General features: G+C 51.3%; 1 protein-coding gene across 1 annotated transcript in view; it reads right to left on the reverse strand.

Moving 5' to 3' along the window:
* Positions 1 to 6,656: 6,656 nt before the first annotated feature.
* Positions 6,657 to 13,755, reverse strand: part of LOC135826326 (mucin-2-like) — a 92,078-nt gene continuing 84,979 nt past the window's right edge. The window contains exons 12-14 of the mRNA XM_065338945.1: positions 11,844 to 13,094; positions 11,111 to 11,258; positions 6,657 to 9,025 (exon numbers count right to left, since the gene is read on the reverse strand). Of these exons, the coding sequence (XP_065195017.1) occupies positions 7,531 to 9,025; positions 11,111 to 11,258; positions 11,844 to 13,094 (2,894 nt within the window). The 3' untranslated portion in view covers positions 6,657 to 7,530. The remainder of the gene's footprint in view (positions 9,026 to 11,110; positions 11,259 to 11,843; positions 13,095 to 13,755) is intronic.

Genomic DNA, 13,755 nt, shown 5'->3' on the forward strand with positions numbered 1-13,755 from the left:
AGACGACTCTCGACCTCACGCGCATGTGCGCGTTTTTGGGAAGCATGCGTGGCCGGCTATCATTGCTGTACACATACAAGGTACATGCAACACACGTACACACGCACACACATACACGTACGTACGTGGATATGACCACACGTACACATGCGCGTATCTTTTTTTCTTTTTTTACCTTTTCTTTTTTTTCTCTACAAACATCCTTTGCCCATATAACTTATAAGCGCCTGGTCAGACTGCGGCAAATTTTGGTTGCATGCCGCATGCCTGACGAAAAAAGAACAGCGCCCAGAATTAGAATCGCGATCACACTACACATGTGGGGAGAATGAAAATTCAAACTTCATTTCGAGCGTCAAGTGGTAATCTCCACGAACGACGTCAAATTCCTTCACCTTGGGGATCGCCAACACCTTCAGTGCAATCCTTGCAACCATCCTTATGAGTTATTATTATATTATTATTTATTCTTCTTTTACTAGGGAATTCCCAACAGGCGTCAGCGCCTTTTTACAGGGAACCCTAGGTATAATTTGATGGATGAGCGAAATGTTGGAAGCACTGTGGTGCATCACGGGTGTAAATGCAAAATAGCAATGGGCCGAGCACGGAGCCTTGTGGGACGCCTCTTGTGCAAGGGCGGGCCCCACCTAGATGAGTTTTGTTGTTGTCCGTGGCCAATTAGCTCCTCGATATCGAGATGAAAAAATCAGTGATTATCAGCGTCAATGGCGTATCAGCGTCAAATCCTGTTTGGAGCGGAAATTTTTGGAGCGGAAGCGTGGTCCGTTCTTGCTTTTTTTATTTTTGGAGCGTCAACTCTCGCTTTTGCCGCTCTGGCGGCATGTTATATGGAGATTCGGATTATAATCCCAGGATTATTTCGTTTTTACCGCAGTCTGACCAGGCCATTAAAAGAGGCTGTTTCTCTTGACCTTTGTGGAGGGTGAATTCATGCTGGCGGAGCGGGCAACAGGTGAGCCAGCTGGAAGCACCTCTTTCCGCAGCAAGCTCGACAGTCCGCTTCAATGATGGGCTGCAGTTACCCAGAGGATTCTCGTGCTCCGCGCTATTATGGGCACGAGAAGCTGCTATGGCTTCACGCTTCCTCTGCCTTGTCGCAGCACGGATCCCTTCCATGGAGTGATGTTGGTGCAAGATCTGTTGCACAAGAGGGCCCGAGATGCGTGCAGAGGCGGCGAACTGACAGGAGAGATTGTACGGGTTTAGAAGACCCAAACCTCCGTCACGGCAAGGCACGCCAGGATGTCTCGCTCCAGATCCCGGGGGGGGGGGGGGGGGGGGGGGCAGTTAAAGCTGGGATGAGGGAGGTTCGAATCACCAGCTCTAGTGGCGCGAACACCTCGGCTGTGTCAGCAACTGTCCGGGCCAGGAACGACCACTAGTGGCGAAGGCCATGGGTGAACGCCGCATAGCTAGGCTGCCTGCGGCTGGGTGCTAGCGTACCTGGCCAGAGTCTCGACTTCAGCACATCATGTGGTAACTTTGACTTCGACATATTGCTGTCAGTATGCTGTTGTGCCAAGGACTGCCCCGAGCTTGCGGCAGCCATCGCTACGGATCTCGATATCAGTGTCCTGAAAGAAGTCGATGGCAAGGTCCATGTGGCCAGGCGTCACTAGCAGAATGGACTTGGATGCGTTGATGACGTAGCCATATGCCGGTCCATGGTCTTCCACGGTGGCCCACCATGCCCGCAGCTTTGGCAGTTTACTGGCGGCTGTGGATCATCGTCATACCAGCACTGTAGGGAATCGCTGGACGCAGCACGGCGGATGATTGGCAGGGTGCCAAGAGCATTATATCGGCATCGCAAGGGGATCGCCCTGCGTCATGCCTTCATGGGATATGATAACCTGGCCACCCACAAACAGACGAGAGGGCGAGCGGTATGTGTTCAGCACAGCGGAGGCAAACTCTGGGCAGAGGTGCCTGATGTTGCGGATGTACGCTGACCTGTTGAGCCGATTAAAGGCATTGCTCGCATCGGAAAACAGCATGCCTTCCACATCGTCGTCGTTGGTGAATGCCTCCCGCATGGCATGGATGGCTGCTTCCAATCCAGATTCCTGGCCTCCACAAAGCTGCAAGCAGCCAACAGCTTGCTCAATGGCCGGTGTGACGACTTTCAGGATGGCTCTGCCGATGATGCGTCTGACCACCTCACCAATCCCTATTGGACGAACACCCGGTTGCTTGTGGAGAACGATCAAGCGGCTGGCAACATACGCATCCAGGCTTTCAGGATCGACATACGAAGATGCAATGCGGCGTGCACACAAGGCGAGTGCATCACACAGGTTGTCGGATGTTGCGTGCAACACTGTGCACATCCGGCGCCAGTGGGAGGCATCCATGCCGGACGGTCCAGCAGCAACGCTGGTGTGCAATGCTGCTTGGTGAATCACTTCCCTCGTGATTGCCGAGAAGATCACAGGGTATGGTGGTTCCGGGGGCATTCCAGAGATCAGGGCGTCATCGCTGAGTGGCTCGGCTGCAGGTTGCTTGTCCTGAAGGATGTCGAGAACGGTGCGATTATCCACTTTGTCATCTGGGGAGAGTGGTGTAACCCTTCTGGCCCTCCGAAAGCATTTTCATTGCTGTACCAACTTTCCCATTGCCAATCAGTGTTGCAAACGCTCTAGCATCATCCTTTCTCAGACTGCTCTCTCTGTCACGTGATGCTTGCTCCAGCTGCTTCTGGATTGCTCTGCTTTTGCGCGCTAGTTCATCGACATTGCCCTCTGTCCACAAGATGAGACGTCGCTGCAGACATTCCAGATGTGATGCGCATATGCCGGTATGCATGCTATGAGCTGCATGCACGTGCACCGTGCCACCGTCTATCCAAATTGTTGTGTTGAAAAATGTATTTTCTTGCTTTTACAGGTATATCTTGGGCCTTGGGGGCGGGGCCGGGGGCGGTGTACTTCTCCCAGTAGATGTGTTCGCTTTTTCTACCACAAACTCCATCGGACGTTCAACGTCTCCTTCAGCAGGTAGATGCTCGCAAAGCTACGGGAAGTGACGGCATACCGGGTTCGCTATTGCGGCAGTGTTCCGATTTATTGGCATACTCTTTAGCAGTACTGTTTTGCACTTCCCTCCGCACTGGCACGGTTCCTTTGGCGTTCAAGCTGGCGACCGTTGTACCGCTTTACAAGACCGGGGACCCATCAGTTCCCACCAATTGCCGCCCTGTTTCCCTCCTTCCAGTTCTCTCAAAGCTGTTGGAGAGAGTGGTGCAGCGTCAGCTAGTTCGCCATCTAGACTTGAGTAATGCCCTACCTGATTCTCAGTTTGCTTTCAGGAAGAAGTGCTCCACTGAGGATGCCCTCTGTGTTCTCACGGACAGCTTGCAGAAGGCGAAGGACAGTGGTCTGGTAACAGGGCTGTGCCTCCTCGACATGTCCAAGGCTTTTGACAAAGTCCGGCATGGTATCCTCATCCAAGACCCTTTTGACGTTGGTATCTCTGGTGTCGCCCTGAAGTGGTTCGCGAATTACCTGACAGATCGCAGGCAGCAAGTTACAGTCGCTTCGGCCACAAGTCGTGCTCTTGACTGCACCTGTGGTGTGCCCCAAGGCTCCGTCTTGGGGCCTGTTCTCTTTAACGTCTACACCCGTGATGTGAAATCGGTCTCATCGCCAATACCCAGCGTGAAATTTGCAGACGACATTGCCCGGTATGATTCAAAAGCTTCCGCTGGGGAAGTCTCCAAATCCGTCTCTTCAGCTGTCACTGATCTCGCCATATGGCTTAAGTCACGCGGCCTAATTTTAAATGCCTCCAAAAGCCAGGTAATGACTATCTCACCGCAACATGCCGGGCCTGAAGTCTCTATCGTGTGCTGCGATACCTCTCTACCGATAGTGAAGTCTGCGCGGTATCTTGGTGTCTTTCTTGACAACCGCCTGAGTTGGGATGTACACGTCAGCGCCATAGTGACCAAAGTTGCGAGGAAGATAGGCGCCTTGTGGCGAGCCCGTCGATGCCTCTCCCGCAGCTCGCGCAAGATATATGTAAAGGCTATTGTCATGCCGGATATGATATATGGTGCCTGCTGCTTCTCTGCAGCCCTCCGCGTGACCCAACTTCAGCGTCTGCGAGCCATGCAAAACCGGGCGATCCGATGCATTGATGGCAGCCCGCCATGTTCCGCGATGCAGCCCCTCCTGGCTGCCAACTCGATTTACCGCGTCACTGAACTTTTTAAACAAAAGCTCCTGATCTTCATCTGGCGTTGTCTAAATGACTCCACTAGCCTTGCTCTAGCCCAGCTTCTCAAACCAGCAGCATGCAGCGGCAGAAGTACGCGCCATCAGCATGCCAATGGTCTGCTCACCCAGCCAGCTCGCAGTCGGTGTGGCCAAACGAGATTCGCCACCGCAGGAGCATTGCTGTGGAACAGTTTGCCTAGAGAGGTGCGCACCGTATCCAGATTGCAAGATTTTAAGCTAGCCTGCCTTCCTTATGTATGCCTGAAATAGGTTGTGTTTCGTCAGGTTTTGACATGTTCCTTTCTTCTCAGTATTCCCGCTCGCATAGTACTCCACTTCTATGATAATATTGCCTATGCTGTTGCTCATTAGGATTTTGGCAAACTCTATCCTTCGCTTTCATATAACTGGGCCAGGAACCCGTTTGAACTTGCGAAGTAAAATAAAATCAATCAATCAAAACTGTAGATTCTACTTTCCTCTACCGGGTGTATCAGTCAGGTGAGTACTGTAAAACCGGAAAGTCTAACGAGTCACAAAGTCGAACGTTTTAACGAGCATTTTTTCGTAATTTGAAGAAATGTTATCGCGAACCCGGTTTTAGATGTCTGCGTAAAGATGCGCATACAGGTGGGTGGCCAGAAAGGCATCGTTGGCGGAGCGCTTCATGCACCTACTGACCTATATCGGCTTTGTAACTGCAGGGGCAGTCTGGTAAGCAACCTCCTCCTCCTCCATGTCGTCATTCTCGCCGCTACTGCGGCGCTGAGTGATCAGTGATGGTGCAATGAAAAAAGCACTCATCGCGACGCATCACCGTAATTATCAGCTGCATTCCTCCAACGCGCCGTGGACGCAGCAGGACGATGGCTGAATGATTGGCATCTCCTCGTCAACACCCCGAAGACCGTCGTCCTTTCCTTCCACCCCCAGCACATCATCCACATCACGCTCCACACGACTCTTCTGCAGCAGGTCCGCCAACATAGGCACCTTGGCATTACACTCCAAGGCGATATGCGATGCACCCAACACTGTCACACCATACTTTTAAACTACCAAGAATCTGCTACACCACCTCCAGAAGACGGCACAATGAACGCGTTCAGCCTATTAATAATACACAACATACATCCGACCCGTTCTCGAGTATGGCAGCCCTGCCCTCTCCAACACCACACAGCAACAGCGGGACACACTGGAGAGAATTCAGCGCAGTGCTATACGCATCTGCCTTCGGATTCCCCTCTTTGCACCAGTTCACCACAGTTCCCTTCTCCATCATGCAAAGCTTCCCACCCTTAGATCCCTACAAGCATGGGGTAGCCACCACCAAACCTCCCCACCCCATCTGCAACAACCACATCTTGCGCTACACCGTTAACACCAACATGGGTACCCTTCCGACAGACAAGGACCTAGGTCCTTGTCTGTCGGAAGGGTACCATGTCGACCTACTCACTTGTACTATGTTTTTCGATTTTGACAGCATGTTACAAGGCGAAGACGCGTAGTGCTCCTGACTACAACCATAACCCGGTTGGCAGAGTCCTGGTCTTGCGACCATTTGAACCGTATTGTGAAAACCCAGGTTCGGACCCTCGTTAGTAGTCGTTACTCTAGGCTAGGGGTGGGTAGGATTCTTTTTAAACTTTTTGTTGTGTTGTAGATGTCGTCGTCGTGTTGCCGCCGCAGTATTGTTCACGTTGCCGCGTTGCTGCCGCTGTAGGGATCACCCAACCGGGTTATGGTTGTAGTCAGGAGCACTACGCGTCCTCGCCTTTTAACATGCTGTCAAAATCGATACTCCATCGGACTCGCACACACAAACAGGCACCGAGATTCCCCCATCAACAGTGCCCTCAACCATTACAACTCACTCCCTATCGACATCACAACCCAACTTTGTAGAATGATTCTTTCCGAAACAATGCATCCAGTCTTAGCAGTAACTGTTTCAACCTGTTCCTGCTCCACGCACCCTCCTGGTTTCTGATATCTCGAACGTGTATTTAACTATCTCGATCACCCCTGCTATTTACTCCGCTTGTTTTTCATGATGCAGATGTTGTTGCTGTTGTTGTTGTTGTTGTTGTTGTTGTTGTTGTTGTTGTTGTTGTTGTTGTTGTTTCAAATCTTTATTCTCACGATGGCCAGTGGCCAATAAGAGATAATAGTGTAAGAAAGGAGAAAGAGTGAGGAAGAATTGGGTGGGCAGGGCCTAGGGGTTAATGACTACTTAAGTGTACGGGCAGGGGTGGTCGCCACACGAGTGTTGTTGTTGTTGTTGTTGTTGTTGTTGTTGTTGTTGTTGTCTTCTTTTATTTCAATTCGCTTAAAGCACACAGGCAGTAGTGCCTTCATGTGCTGGAATGCTGCGACAACCAGACCAAGAGCAGACAGGCAGAGCGCAGAAGGAATAGTGCACAACTTTGCAATGAATTAGTATATGTATGGAGAACAGAGAATAGAAGCAAGGGGTACATCAGACCGATGTAGATGGAGACATTGAAGAACTAGCTCACTGAAGTGTGATGATGTTGTTTTAACATGCTACTGATTTCAAGATGTGCAGTTACTGAGAGTAACAGGAGCGCGGCTAAAACTGCAGAACTCGAGAACAGACAGCAGAAGCAGAGGTTGTAAGGCTCCCTGCCCTGCTCTGCCATGCTCGCAAACATACGTAGCCACTTCAAATGTACCAAACATGGACAAAAGAGAAAGAAGAGCAGGTCATGAGAGATCTCCTAGTCTATTTGCTATGCACATACTGACCTAGTTACCTCAAACGTAACAAACATGGAAAAAAGGAGCAGAGGGCATGTGACATCCTAGCCTAGTTGCTATGCACGCACTAATGCCTATTTGCTATGCACGCACTAATGCCTATTTGCTACGCATTCGCTAATTCGTATGCGTACTACAACTAGTAAATAGCTCTGAAAAGGAAACAATGAAATAGAAACATAAGTAATATCGTATTTTTGGAAAAAGCTGAACAGCAGAAGCAATCCACTACACGCCAAGTACATGCCTGTGAAGACAGCGACTCCAGATAGGGCTTGGGGAGACCATGAAGTAGAGGGTATGCCTGCATAGATGCAGGCATACCCTCTACTTGGTAAGGATACAGCCCAGGGGCAATGGGTGTTGGCCTAAACCAGGCCCTCAGGCTGGAAGACAACTGGTGTTCACGTGTGTAACAGTGGCCAGCATACGAATGCGCTGGCTGGCTGAGAGGCTGCAACTGGAAATGTACGAGAGGAGCGCGAGCAGCAGATATGCTCTCTCAGTGCTTGACGCTCCAGGTGAAGTTCTTGCCGGAGAGGCGCTGATAGAGCTGCGATCCCAGCGTGTTCTCCTGAGCCTGGATGATGTGATCTTGCGACCAGGTATCTTTGCGACCCAGGGCAAACGTCGAATTGTCCTCGTCGTCACTAAGTTTCTCGATGACACGTGCCTCGCCTGTGAACGGGCTGGGCTCTCCGGCGGGGCAGGAGATTCTCTTTTCGGCAACGGACACCTGGTTGACGTTGACGTTATAGCTGACCAGACAGTACGGATCGTCAAGATCAATGCCGGCGTCGCTCTGCTCCGGGTGCGCAGCCTGCCGCTCAGTAATCTGCGCGGCCGTCTGCTCGCCGCTGGCCTCCTGGCCAAAGTTGGACGTGGTCTTTCTGACGCTCTTCCTAGCAACGCTCACTGAAGCCGAGCGCTTGAAAGAGCGCTTGCTAGAGAAACTGGCCCTTGTTTGCTTGCTGTAGACAGCACTGCTGTAGGCGTCCTCCTCCGCATTGCTGGCAAAGGAGGTGATGGTCGTTTCTGCCACCGGTGTGGTGCGTCGGAAACTAGCAGAAGACTTACTCCAACTTGCAATGCTGGCGTCTTGGCTGACTGGCACCTCTGCGCTCATGGGCGTAGCTGCAGTCGGCGCATGTCTGAAACTAGCGGAGAACCTACCTCTGCGTGTCATGCCCGTTTCCTGGCTAGCAGGCACCTCTGCGCCCATGGCCTTCACTGGGGTCGATGCGTGTTTGATAAAAGTGGAGTACATATCCCCGTTTGCAATGCCGATGTCTGGGCTGGCTGGTACCTCTGCGCTCATGGTTATCACCGGGGTCGATGCGTGTTTGACACAGGTGGAGTACACATCGCCGTTTGCAATGCCAATAGTTTGGCTGGCTGGCACCTCTGCGCCCATGGCCTTCACTGGGATCGATGCGTGTCTGACACAAGTAGAGTACATATCCCCGTTTGCAATGCCGATGTCTTGGCTGGCTGGTACCTCTGCGCTCATGGTGATCGCTGGGAACGATACGGGTCTGACACAGGTGGAGTACACATCGTCGTTTGCAATGCCGATATTTTGGCGAGCTGGTACGTCTGCGCCCATGGACGCTGTTGGGGTTGATACCTCTCTGATACAAGTGGAGTAAGCGCCGTTTGCAATGCCCGTTTGCTGGCTGGCTGGGTCCTCTGTGCTTAGGCTGTCGCTGCGGAGTGCGAACATGTTCTCTGCGCTAAAGCGAGCGGCGGCCGGGACATCGCCAATGGTGTCATAGAAAGACGGGTTGGTGGGCTTTTCACATTGTGCAACACCAACTCCAGCATACGCCGCGAAAGCATCGTCCGACGTTTGGGCGGCGGTGGCCATCTTCTGCTCGGTAGAGGATGGATGTAGAGAGGTGCGACTGGGCAGGATATCGTAAGGATCACTACTGCAATCCACCGAGACGGGGTCGGAATGACATGGATCTTCTGAGAAGCTGAACAGTCTGTTGGTGCTGTTGTAGGAGCACGGTGCAAACACACGCATGCACATGCGTGCACACACATGCACACACAGCCGCACACACACACACACACACACACACACACACACAGTGACACACACACAGTGGCACACACACACGCACACACATGTTGCGGCAATAACGACAACACACGCATGCACGTAAGTGCACACACATACACACAGTGACACATACACACACACACACACACACACACACACACACACAAGTACAAACACAAATACACACATGCACACACAAAGGTTGCGGCAATAATGACAACACAAGCAGGCGCAGACTAAGTGGATTGATGCCACAGCCGCAAAATGTAATTAAAGAGAGTTGTGTAGACCCGGGAGAGGACACGGCACATAAAGCTCGGATGATGTGTGCCTTGCGACTTTGACGACCTTGAAACAAGCGCGCGGGTGCACAAAAGTCATGTGTGAAAGCATAGCCCCAGCTACGGAACAACTGCAGAGTACAGTACATGTACATGTACATGTACTGGAGCAGTGGTCTTCCGGCTGGTGACTGTTGAGGGTGTCACCTTTGCAACAGTACAGAACGTATGCAGGCCAGTGTGAATAACATAGCCAGGGTGCAGCGGAACAGTCAAACTGTGATTCGTTTCCCGCTCGCCCATCTACGTAGGTGGATACATGCCCAGACACTTCCAAGTGCTAAGCAGGAAAAGTCGATCGTCAAAATACATCCAGACAGGGGCCCAGTAATCAGGCAACGCAAGTTTGGCCTGCAGCTTCCTCCGCCGACGCCTGTCCCTCAGTGCACACTCATACCATATTCACGCTCACAACACACAGTATAAGTGCAATTCTGGCCACAGAAACGTTTCGAACGCGGCCCTATGAACAATAGTAGCGCCTCGCCCAAGTGCGCAACATAGTGTGTGTGGTGCCAGGGCCGATTAGCCCCCCTCCTCCCCCCCCCCCCCCCCCGCTACAGTCAGACCTCGCCCATCCGGTCCTCTTTTATCCGTATCCCTCGCCATCCGGAAGAAAATCGTTGGTTACCAATGTACAGCATATGCTACGCATATATAGTATGTGTGTTCAATTATCCGATTCCGTGGCCTATCCGGATATTTTTGTGGAAAGCGGATGTGTGCGGTTAAGCGCGGCCTGACTGTATACTATTGATGAGATTGGATTTGAGCTATGGGACCGGGCTGAACCTAGAAGGCAGAGCAGGGTAGAGCATTGCTCATGACAAGCAAGGTCCCGGGTTCGAGTCCTGGTGGGTCTGGCGATTTTTTCTCTTTTCAGGCAGTTCATTTCCCCAACTGATCCTTTGAATTTGAAGTTCTCCCAATCCTTTCAGAGATTGGATTTGATTGGATTTAATATTATAGGATTGTTTAAGGTAATGGGGCAAGCAGCAGAAACACTACAGTCCAGTCAACTGTTACTTTGCGTATAACCACACTCGGCGGGGCATCAGAAAAGTGTCCTTATTCGCGAGGTGTCCTTATACCCGAAGTCTCATTATATGTATTACAGTTAGATGGGACTTTGCTCTGGGCATGGAGATGCTGTCGTTATTCGCAAATTGTCGTTATATCCGCAGTCATTACTAGCGAAGTTGACTGTACTAGCAGAGGAGCGATATACCCGTTGGTACTGAATTCCTTCATACCGGTACAGCTGTTTCAAGTACAAACCTCTCTGAAGTCTCTACCTTCAGCGACAAGAATTATATCATGGAAAACAGCTGCTGTATGAAGGAATCCAGTAGCAACGGATGTGTGCCGCTTTGCTGGTGGTGTGCTGTGGCAACGCCGTGTCCAGGTCGGCTGGAGAGTGCAATTATGGTGTGGTGGTTGATGAGAAACCAGCGACTGTATACTGAGAGAGACCTCTATAAGAGGTTATCCGATAACGTCAAATCCGCCGTATATAGGAGCCAGTTGGGGGTGGCAAAATGGCCAAAGCGGGTACAGAAACCCCTTATATAGAAGAATTTGGGGTGGCAAACGTACTATATGACGTGTATGGCATAACCTCAGTCCCTGGTGTGTATAGTGTATAATTATATTATTATAGGCATGAAGCTCACCCGCTTGTTTTCCTGTACTTCTCTGGTATAGTGCTAGTGATGTGTCGACGGCGAGACCCTATGGCAAACAAGATAGTGATGACGGCAACGGCCACAACGCCCAGGACAACGCCGACGATCCAGGAGAGGTCACTCTTCCCGGCCGTTTCTGTCATGCAGGACACAAGAGTGCGCACGTTCACACGCGCACATGCACACGGACACAAAGACATGGCGCTGAGTGCCACATAAGGGCGAGGCATTGTCTTGGCGACTTGCAGTAGAAATCTATCCAAGCAAACGATTACTAGTACATGTATCCGAATATTTTCCACTAATGGAGTGTGCAAGCAGGCATACAAGTGCAGTGGTGGCAAGTAATATCCAACCACTTGATCAGAGGAGAGCGGCGTTCACTGTACCACCCCTATTGTTGGCAGTGCTTGGGTTGTGCAGCCCCGTGGCTGTTGTACCAATCAAGCTCAAAACTGCAATTGTTTCGTCTGTAGGACTCCGAGCCAAATTACACGTGTCTCTAGGTGAAGTTCTCTAGCAGTCGATGACATGGTCTTTTGCACAAAAGCACCATTGAACCAAAACAAGGCTGCCGTGAAAAAAAAAACATCAAGTCCAACCTATCGTTTAATTGTAACCGCTGAATAAGCTAGAAAAGCACAGTGCCAAGAGAACTGTAAAAAAACAAACAACACGTGAAACACATTAGCATTGACACCGTGGTCTGTGACAAACATACCTGCTGCCTCATCGTCAGTGGTAGAGTGGAAGCCAGTAGAACTGTTTGTTGCGGTGGTATCAGTCACTGATGACTTGCCCAGTCGGGTAGTTGAAGGCAGGGTGGCGGTTGGTGTGGTGGGATGTGTGGTAGTTGGTGTGGTGGTTGGAGTTGTTGTCGGTGTGGTGGTTGGAGTTGTTGTTGGTGTGGTGGTCGGTGTGGTGGTTGGTGTGGTGGTTGGTGTGGTTGTTGGTGTGGTTGTTGGTGTGGTAGTTGGTGTGGTGGTTGGTGTGGTGGTTGGTGTGGTGGTTGGTGTGGTGGTTGGTGTGGTGGTTGGTGTGGTGGTTGGTGTGGTAGTCGGTGTGGTTGTTGGGGTAGTGGTTGGTGTGGTGGTTGGTGTGGTGGTTGGTGTGGTGGTTGGTGTGGTAGTCGGTGTGGTGGTTGGTGTGGTGGTTGGTGTGGTGGTTGGTGTGGTGGTCGGTGTGGTGGTTGGTGTGGTGGTTGGTGTGGTGGTCGGTGTGGTGGTTGGTGTGGTAGTTGGTGTGGTTGTTGGGGTAGTGGTTGGAGTAGTTGTCGGTGTGGTGGTTGGGGTGGTGGTTGGTGTGGTGGTTGGTGTGGTGGTAGGTGTGGTGGTTGGTGTGGTGGTTGGTGTGGTAGTTGGTGTGGTGGTTGGTGTGGTGGTTGGTGTGGTGGTTGGTGTGGTGGTCGGTGTGGTGGTTGGTGTGGTGGTTGGTGTGGTGGTTGGTGTGGTAGTTGGTGTGGTGGTTGGTGTGGTGGTTGGTGTGGTGGTTGGTGTGGTGGTTGGTGTGGTGGTTGGTGTGGTGGTTGGTGTGGTAGTTGGTGTGGTGGTTGGTGTGGTGGTTGGTGTGGTGGTTGGGGTGGTGGTTGGTGTGGTGGTCGGTGTGGTGGTTGGTGTGGTGGTTGGTGTGGTGGTTGGTGTGGTGGTCGGTGTGGTGGTCGGTGTGGTGGTTGGTGTGGTGGTCGGTGTGGTGGTTGGTGTGGTGGTCGGTGTGGTGGTCGGTGTGGTGGTTGGTGAGGTAGTTGGTGTGGTGGTTGGTGTGGTGGTTGGTGTGGTGGTCGGTGTGGTGGTTGGTGTGGTGGTTGGTGTGGTGGTTGGTGTGGTGGTTGGTGTGGTGGTTGGTGTGGTGGTCGGTGTGGTAGTTGGTGTGGTGGTCGGTGTGGTGGTTGGTGTGGTGGTTGGTGTGGTGGTTGGTGTGGTTGTCGGTGTGGTAGTCGGTATGGTAGTTGGGATGGTGGTCGGAGCGGTGTATACTAAGAAAGAGAAGGAGCAAATCAGGAGTGGAAGAGAGCAGTTAAAGCCTTGCACCTAGTTACAAAGATACATGTAGCATGGAGTAATGAAGCATGAACAGCGTGTACAACCCTTACATGCCGCCGCAGGGTCACACTCACCATGCCACTGTGCTCCGGTAAGTAAGGTGAAGATGGCACACCCACCACCACTGCAACGTCGCGTATAAATGCCCTGCTTATTCCTGTACAAGCCATTATCAGTGATAGGCTTCTGTTCAAGCTAGTCTTCTATACAAGCTAGTCTTCTATTCAAGCTAGTCTTCTATTCAAGCTAGTCTTCTATTCAAGCTAGTCTGCTATTCAAGCTAGTCTTCTATTCAAGCTAGTCTTCTATTCAAGCTAGTCTTCTGTTCAAGCTAGTCTTCTGTTCAAGCTAGTCTTCTGTTCAAAGCACATCTCTCTATACTGTAAAACCGGAAAGTTTAACAATCAAATTTTTTAACGTTTTTGAAATTTTGGCATGATTACGCGCAAAACGTTTAACGATGGCTACCTGGTCACCCATCTGTGTATGCGCATCTTTACACAGACATCTCGCGATACCGTTTCTTGAAAATAACGAAAATATTGGTGGTTAAAACGTTAGACTTTGTGACTCGTTAGACTTTCCAGTTTTACA

This window comes from Sycon ciliatum, chromosome 10 (assembly GCF_964019385.1).
Source record: "Sycon ciliatum chromosome 10, ocSycCili1.1, whole genome shotgun sequence".
Lineage (NCBI taxonomy): Eukaryota > Metazoa > Porifera > Calcarea > Leucosolenida > Sycettidae > Sycon > Sycon ciliatum.